General features: G+C 38.6%; 1 protein-coding gene across 1 annotated transcript in view; it reads right to left on the bottom strand.

The window, feature by feature from the left end:
- Window positions 4,035-9,032, bottom strand: part of OTOGL (otogelin like) — a 180,171-nt gene continuing 175,173 nt past the window's right edge. Inside the window, exons 57-58 of the mRNA XM_018049083.1 lie at window positions 5,559-5,638; window positions 4,035-4,453 (exon numbers count right to left, since the gene is read on the bottom strand). Of these exons, the coding sequence (XP_017904572.1) occupies window positions 4,253-4,453; window positions 5,559-5,638 (281 nt within the window). The 3' untranslated portion in view covers window positions 4,035-4,252. The remainder of the gene's footprint in view (window positions 4,454-5,558; window positions 5,639-9,032) is intronic.

Here is a 9,032-nt window from a genome sequence, read left to right as displayed (position 1 = left end):
ACCAGTCCATCCTAAAGGAGATTAGTCCTAGGTGTTCAATGGAAGGACTGATGTTGAAGCTGAAACTCCAATACTTTGGCCACCTCATGCGAAGAGCTGACTCATGGGAAAAGACTCTGATGCTGGGAGGGATTGGGGGCAGGAGGAGAAGGGGACGACAGAGGATGAGATGGCTGGATGGCATCATGGACTCGATGGACGTGAGTCTGAGTGAACTCCGGGAGATGGTGATGGACAGGGAGGCCTGGCATGCTGCGATTCATGGGGTTGCAAAGAGTCGGACACAACTGAGTGAACTGAACTGAACTGATGTCTTCTTTGGAGAAATGTCTGTTTTAGGTCTTTCTCCCACTTTTTGATTGGGTTGTTTATTTTTTTCTGGTGTGTTTTCATTTTCTTAGGATATATAGCTAACAGTGGCATTGCTGGTTCATATGGTAGTTCTATTTTTAGTTTTTTGAGGAATTTTCATCTTCTAGTATGAAGTAAGGCAGCATGCTAACTCCAGCTGTGTTCTTTTTTCTCAAGATTGCTATCACTAGAAATCCTTAAAGAAATTAAAAATTATGCTTAATTTAATGTCAGATCAGGAGAGGCAGGGAGAAAAACCAGCAGAATAACAAATAGAAATTATTCATATGCATATGTTATATTTTTTCCTACAAACAATATAAGAGAGTTTATTATTTACTCTTCTTTCCAACATGACAGTAAATCAAACGCTGTTGATTTAAAGAGCTATAAATCACAACTTGTAGTTTTAATGTAGTTTGACAGCTGTTTGACAGTTGTTATTTACTGAAGTGAAGAAGACTCTTCAAGGAACTGATTTAAGGAGAGTGAGACAGAAGAGGAACCAAAGCTAATACAAGTCCAATTTTTATAGAGCAGGCCACTGCTTACAGAAAACATAGATATATCTGGAAAGGCCAAATAGAACCACACATCTTGGAATAGTCATTGAGGATGAGGAGTGACAGTGAGCAGTTTACCTGCTGGTTCCTGGACCTGTCCTTCATTGTTCAAAGTTTATTCCACAGAGTATTAATTCCTCCTTTTTTCCCCAGGCTGCATTTCTCAGTTCTTCAGGGTGATCAGGGGGCATAGTGCTTTTTCCAGGCTCTTAAGTGGCGGGAGAAAGCAGATCCCCTTTGGCAGGCATGGCGGAAGGATGCAGCCCTTTCTCCCCAGAAGACTGAGACAGTGGTCAGAATATGGCAAGGAGGCGCATGGGCGAGTCTGGACCCACGGCACAGGTGCTGCGCTGTTCCTGCCTAGGTGCTCCAGGCTATCTGGGAGGAGAAACTACCATGGAGGTGGGAGTGGGTTCAGCGCCAGCAGCTACAGAAACGTAAGCATGTATCTGACCGAATCCAGGCATGAGTACATCAGGAACCGTGCACATACTGAGTCCAATTAATCATCTACTCAGCACCTTTCAACTCATTTGCAATGGGCTGAATGTTTACGTTCCCTCAAAATTCATATGTTGAAATACTAACCTTTCATATGATGGTATTAGAAGGCGAGCCCTTTGGGCAGTGAATGGAACATGAGAGTGGAGCCCCCATGAGTGGGATTCGTGTCCTTTTATAAGAGACCAGAAAGTCCTTTAACCCTTCTGTCAGGAAAGGATACAGCAAGAGGACTGCTGTCTTTGAACCGAGAAGCAGACCATTACCAGACACCAAATCTGCTGGCACCTTGATCTTGGACTTCCCAGCCTCTAGAACTGTAAGAAATAAATCCCTGTTGTTTCTAAGTTGTTTAGTTTATGCTGTTTTATTATACCAGCCCAAACTAAGACACCACTTCATTTTGGCTTTTGTTCGTACTAAGAAACACAAATGAATTCCATTTCTATAAATCAAACGACTCTTCATCATCATTTGACAGATCATAACTCCAATCCTTTGTGCAACCTTCTGTTTCCTTGGATTCTGTGGCTGCTTCACTGAGGCTCTGGGCTCAGCTCCAAACTCTGTGACTATCCTTTCTCAGTCTCCTTTCCTGACTGTTCTTTTCTAAGACCCTTTATACTTATAGCTAACTTACGTATGAGGAATATACGATACAGATATACATCAAAAGTCAAAAAATACATTGTTCTGCATGGAGAAGTTCATAGCTCAGACTGCATCGACCCTGAGTTAACATCTCTTTATTCAGATTACTATCCAGTTGTCCCAGCACCACTTATGGAAAGTCTATTTGTACCCCCTCTGCTGCCCTGATGGCCACCTTGAGCTAGAATTTGGGGTTCTCCTTCATGCACTTTCTCCACCGGCGTGCTTATTTATCCAATACTTACTTTCTCACTAGACTGTAAGTGACATGAGGGTAAGCACTGTGTCTATTTAAATTGCCCATATTCTCAGAGCTTAGAACAGTGCCTGGCACATAGGAGGTAGTCAATATATGTTTGTTGTATTTAGAATGTTTATGAAGTCCTAGGAAAAGGTTTCCCTTTTTCCCACAAATCTGTTTAAATATAATTAAGTATTTAATATAATAGTAAATATTTAACAGAACATGAAAATAAAGAAATCATGGTAGACAATATACAATATTATGTGCCTCATTTGAGGTTCATACAGTTTACCTTAAGCAAAGTGTTAACATATTTTAACCAAAAACATTTGATTCAGTCTAGATGTTAACAGGAGTCAATAAATATTGAAATGTTAATATCTTAGAATACTTCCAAGTGTTATTGTGCACAAATAAGATACAATCAATTTTTATATACAGTAGATACAGGGGCTTTGAAGATGCAATGTACATTTCATTCTTTTATCCATTTCTAAGTAACCTCGGAGGCCCCAAAATATCTAACCTGTTGTAATTTTTCTGGGTAGCATGATTTTGAAATAGAACCAAATCGCCTAGCTCAGCCTAGTCCACCAGGCTCCCACATCTGCTTTTCAGTACAGTTTTACGGTTCCCTCACTGATGTTTGACTTCATTTGATCCTCACAACAATCATACTAAGTGGGGCATTCTGTTCTTTTTACAGATAAAATCAAATATAATTATACATTATGAGTGGCAAAGAATTGGGAGATTTGTAAAAATCTCAGAATATATTCGTTGTAAATGTCAATAATCTACTGTATTTAAAAAGTACAGAATTCCATTGTAGAATCATTAATACATTCAAACAACTTTATTTCATCCTTCGTTGGCAAAACAGCAACATGAACAGAAAAATAGCATGCAACTTCAATAATTAGGCAAATATTGAATACATCTCAAAAACCAGACATCTATGAGACAGTAAATAGTTAACTAAACATTAAATAATAACAACCTATTTTAAAACAGTTTTAATGGTTAAAAAAAAAATAAAAATAAAAACCCAAGATCTCTCTCCTCTGTTTAGCAACTGATGCTATATTTCCCCATTCCTTATTATTCAGGTAACTATTGTACGGATGTATATACATATGTACGTGTGGCATTTTTCCTTTTTCTAAAGGCACTGAATTTAAAATTCTTAATTTCAGAGTTTCTTAAAGCAAACTCTTTAAGAATAAAAGGTTCTGTGATACACACCTTACCATACTGTTCAAAAGAAAAGAACACATTACTGGAAGGTAAAAGATGTAGACTTAATCCAACTGTTAACGTGAATTCATTATGTTATTATACCAAATGAATTTGTACAAGTCACACAGTTTCTCTGGTTATGTGATAAACTTGCAAACTAAGGGAAATTTGCAATTATATCCTTAATGTCCACTCAATTTAAATAATCTAAAATCCTATTGTTCTATGATCTGTCTCTAAGCAGACCGCTCTTTATGACTATCCAAATTAAAATTGTCACTATTAGCTGATTACATTTGCCAGAATAAACACTAGCAATAAAAGAGTATCTTAATTTTAATATCTATGGCAGACTTTTAAAAAACAAAAACAAATAAAAATTGAGTGAAACTGAAAGAATCCTGCAAAACAACTTTCTAATAGAAGAGAATATAATTTCATGTTGCAGTTATATACATAACAGAATTTCAGATGAACACCTTAAGTTCATTTGATTCTGTAAAATAGATTAAATCAATAAACCTAATTTTTCTTGGAAATTGTATAGATTTTGAAGCAAGTGTTAAACTGCCATATCCAAGAGTCTGAAAAATACATATTATTATTAAACAGTATAAATCTGCCAGGTGCCTTAAAAAGAGCTGGTAAAAGTTAGCTCCATTTGACCTTATGATGTTGCATAGAGTTCTTGGAATCCAAGAGTTTAATTCCACTGGCACGTGCAGTCTATAGGTTCCTGGAGAGTGTGCAGGACTTCAGTGCCATTGCCTGAGCAATAGAGTGGCACAGTCAAGTTGCGCACCCCGTTTTCACGGCAACACTTACAGAATCTCAGATGGCTCTCAACATTGATGTTATATATGGTAGCTGATGGGCATTTTCCATCACAAGACGCAACATTTATCTGTAAGGAGAGACAAAGAGAAAAATGTCTTAAAACTTTTTAAACAGTGATATTGATTCCACTAAGGTAGAGTCCCTTGGATAGCAAGGATATCCAACCAGTCTATCCTAAAGGAAATCAGTCCTGAATATTCATTGGAAAGACTGATGTTGAAGCTGAAACTCCAAACTTTGGCCACCTGATGAGAAGAACTAACTCATTTGAAAAGACCCTGATGCTAGGAAAGATTGAAGGCGGGAGGAGAAGGGGATGACAGAGGATGAGATGGTTGGATGGCATCACCGACTCAATGGACATGAGTATGAGTAAACTCTGGGAGTTGGTGATGGACAGGGAGGCCTGGTGTGCTGCAGCCCATGGGGTCACAAAGAGCTGGACATGACTGAGCAACTGAACTGAACTGAAGGTAGCATATTGATTGTCCAAGATGGCAATCTGACATAACTCAAAGTATGAAATGTGCACACATAACTAGACAGATCTATGGAATGTATTAATCACAATCTAATGATTCTATTTAAGTTGTATTATATCACAGCTAAGTGGTGGCTCAGATGGTAAAGCGTCTGCCTACAATGCAGGGGACCTGGGTTCAATCCCTGGGTCAGGAAGATCTCGTGGAGAAGGAAATGGCACCCCACTCCAGTATTCTTGCCTGGAAAATCCCATGGATGGAGGAACCTGGTAGGCTACAGTCCATGGGGTCGCAAAGAGTCGGACACGACTAAGCGACTTCACTTTCACTTTCTTAAGTAGACTACAGAATCATATAGGTCTTATAAAAGTGGGCAAACTTAGACATAAGACTATTTTTGCTAATTAAAATTGCATACTTAAGACAATATGTGGTCAAGTATATTTAGGTTTAAATTTCCATCTCTCTGGATTGAAATCATCATTCAGAACTGTTGATTATTTATGCCAAGAATAAATTCATACTTCTTCACAAACAGAATATTTCACTATTAGAATGTAGGGATAATCTCAAAGTTAAATATTTTAAGTGTTGGCATTTTGTTTGCTTACAAACTTACCAGTGATGACACACATATACTTCTGGAAAGACACAGACCCTTTACATAACAAATTATGTTTATCCACTTACAGAGCTTTGACTTATACAGTCCTGCTTCCTTATAATTGACTTAATAATCACTTTCTGGCATATTCTTTCTTCTCGTTTACCTGATAAAATATAGAATGTATTTATTCATCCAAAGGTTCATGTCAAATTGTTTCTTAATGCAATTAAACATATGAATATATTTATAATGGAAAACATATATTTATATGAAATATATTTCTATAATGAGATAGTTGAAATTTTACTCTTATGTAGTTTATGTTCAATATTTATTTTCAATTTCTAAATAGATTTTATCACATGTTTTCTAGCCTTATATTTATCTCTTTACCTTATTGTCTTACAATAATTATTATGATCATAAATCAAACATATTCTACACATGGAGTAATGCTAACATCAATCTGTGTGTGCAGCATATATTTTAATATTATATATAAAAATATCAACCATGTTATATATAGGTAAATATACATGTACGTGATTAAGGCATACATACATATATAAATCTCTTTTAAAATATAAATTGATAGATTTAAGATCACTTTATCTTAATGGATATTAATGTAAAATTATGCATAAATGTAACTGAATTGTTACCAACCATGTTGAAATGTATGGATGACTCATACTTGATTTTATGGCTCTGAAATGATATCACAATTTCTAATGAAATTGCCTTATATGAAGTAATATATTATTATGCCTCTGTGTGCATGAGGGATAATCACTTGATAATATACCCAATAATATATATTTAATGCTGTATGATAGTGGATGTAATCCATGAATCAGGATGCAAAACAAGGTTCTTATCTCACTCTGTTACTATTAAGAATTCACTTTGTCACTTTAGGAAAGCCATTAAACCATTCTGCTGAGTTTCCTTGTTTGCAAAAGACTGGAGTTAGAGCTCCAATCTTCAAGTGAGTTTAGTCACAAAACTGTTGTTTAAAATAAATGCTTGTATGAAATCCCAACATGTGAAGTATATAAAAGTTAAGCTACTCTGGTTGAAGTATAGATGGGTAGCAAGATTGCCTGAAATTAAGCTGTTCTTGTCATCCATGACCTTCAGTTGCTGTATTCAAAGGTTATGTCTGTTCTCTTGCTACTTGACTTCTCAGCAACATTTGTGTCAATCCATCAGTCTTTCCTCCTGGATACACTTTCTGCACTTGACTCCAAGAGCACACACTGGTTTTCCCCCAATCTCTTTATTTTTCCTCCGCAGTCTCCTATTTTCGCGTTTTCATTTTGTTCATGGAGTTCCCAAGGCGAGAATGCTGAAGTCGTTTGCCATTCCCTTCTCCAGTGGACCACGTTTTGTCAGAACTCTCCACCATAACCTGTCCAACTCGAGTGGTCCTACATGGCATAGTTGCATTGAGTTAGACAAGGCTGTGATTCATGTGATCAGTTAGTTTTCTGTGACTGTGATTTTCATTCTGTCTGCCCTCTGATGGATGAGGATAAGAGGCTTGTGGAAGCTTCCTGATGGGAGGGACTGGCTGTGGGGAAAACTGGGTCTTGCTAGGGTGGGCAAGGCTATGGTCAATAAATCTTTAATCCAATTTTCTGCTGATGGGGTAATGGAGGTAATGGTGATTTCCTTCAAAAGCACTTAGGCCAGCACGCTGCTGCTCCTAAGACTTTGTAGTCAGTACCCTTGACCCCGCAGCAGGCCACTGTCAACCCACACCTCTGCTGGAGACTCCCAGGCACTCATAGGCAAGTCTGGCTCAGTCTCTCATGAGGACACTGGTCCTTTGTCTTGGGTCCTGGTGTGCGCAAGGTTTTGTTTGTGCCCTCCAAGAGTCTGTTTCCCTGGAGGTTCTCAGTCCTTTTGCCAGATCCCCAGGTTGGGCAATCTGTTGTAGGCCCCACAACTTTTGCAACAGTGTGAGAACTTTTTTGGTGTAACTGTTCTCCAGTTTATGGGTCATCTGCTCAGCAGCTCTATAGTGGCGCTAATGGCAACCATCTCCAAGAGGACTTTTGACACACGCAGTGTCTCCCAGGTCTGTTGAAGCCAGAGCCCCTGTCCCTGCAGCAGGTCGTTGCCGAGTTGTGTCTCTGTGGGAGACACTCAAACACTCAAAGGCAGGTCTGGCTCAGTCTCTTGTGGGGATCACTGCTTCTTTCCCTTGGTCCTGGTGCACACAAGGAACTTCCTAAATGACCAGTGCAAAGAACAGAGGAAAACAACAGAACAGGAAAGACTAGAGATCTCTTCAAGAAAATCGGAGATACCAAGGGAGCATTTCAGGCAAAGATGGGCTCAATAAAGGACACAAATGATATGGACCTAACAGAAGCAGACGATATTAAGAGGTGGCAAGAAGAGCTATACAAAAAAGATCTTCATGACCCAGATAACCCCAATGGTGTGATCATCCACCTAGAGCCAGACATCCTGGAATGTGAAGTCAAGTGGGCCTTAGGAAGCATCACTACAAACAAAGCTAGTGGAGGTGATGGAATTCCAGTTGAGCTATTTCAAATCCTGAAAGATGATGCTGTGAAAATGCTGCACTCAATATGCCAGCAAATTTGGAAAACTCAGCAGTGGCCACAGGACTGGAAAAGTTCAGTTTTCATTCCAGTCCCCAAGAAGGGCAATTCCAAAGAATGTTCAAACTACGGCACAATTGAACGCATTTCACATGCCAACAAAGTTTTCCATGCCAGGCTTCAACAGTATGTGAACCAAGAACTTCCAGATGTACAAGCTGGATTTAGAAAAGGCAGAGGAACCAGAGATCAAATTGCCAACATCCACTGGATCATAGAAAAAACAAGAGAATTCCAGAAAACCATATTTCTGCTTCATTGACTATGCTAAAGCTTTTGACTGTGTAGATCACAAAAACTGTGGAAAATTCTTCAAGAGATGGGAATACCAGACCACCTTACCTGCCTGCTGCAAAACCTGTATGCTGGTCAAGAAGCACCAGGTAGACACAGATATGGAACAATGGATGGTTCCAAATTGGGAAAGGAATATGTCAAGGCTGTATATTGATTGTCACCCTGTTTATTTAACTTACATCTAGAATACATCATGTGAAATGCCAGGCTGGATGAAGCACAGATGAAATCCAGATTGCTGGGAGAAATATCAATAACCTCAGATATGCAGATGACACCACCCTTATGGCAGAAAGCAAAGAGGAATGGAAAGAGCCTCGTGATAAAGGTGAAAGAGGAGAGTGAAAAAGCTGACCTAAAACTCAACGTTCAGAAAACTAAGATCATGGTATCCAGCCCCATCACTTCACAGCAAACAGATGGGGAAATAAGGGAAACAGTGACAGACTTTATTTTCTTATGCTCCAAAATTACTACAGATGGTGACTGCAGCCATGGAATTAAAAGATGCTTGCTCCTTGGGAGAAAAGCTATGACCAACCTAGACAGCATATTAAAAAGCAGAGACATTACTTTGCTGACAAATGTAGGTCTAGTCAAAGCTATGGTTTTTCCAGTAGTCAT

Source organism: Capra hircus, chromosome 5 (genome assembly GCF_001704415.2).
Source record: "Capra hircus breed San Clemente chromosome 5, ASM170441v1, whole genome shotgun sequence".
Lineage (NCBI taxonomy): Eukaryota > Metazoa > Chordata > Mammalia > Artiodactyla > Bovidae > Capra > Capra hircus.
This window is presented reverse-complemented; position numbering and strand designations above follow the sequence as displayed.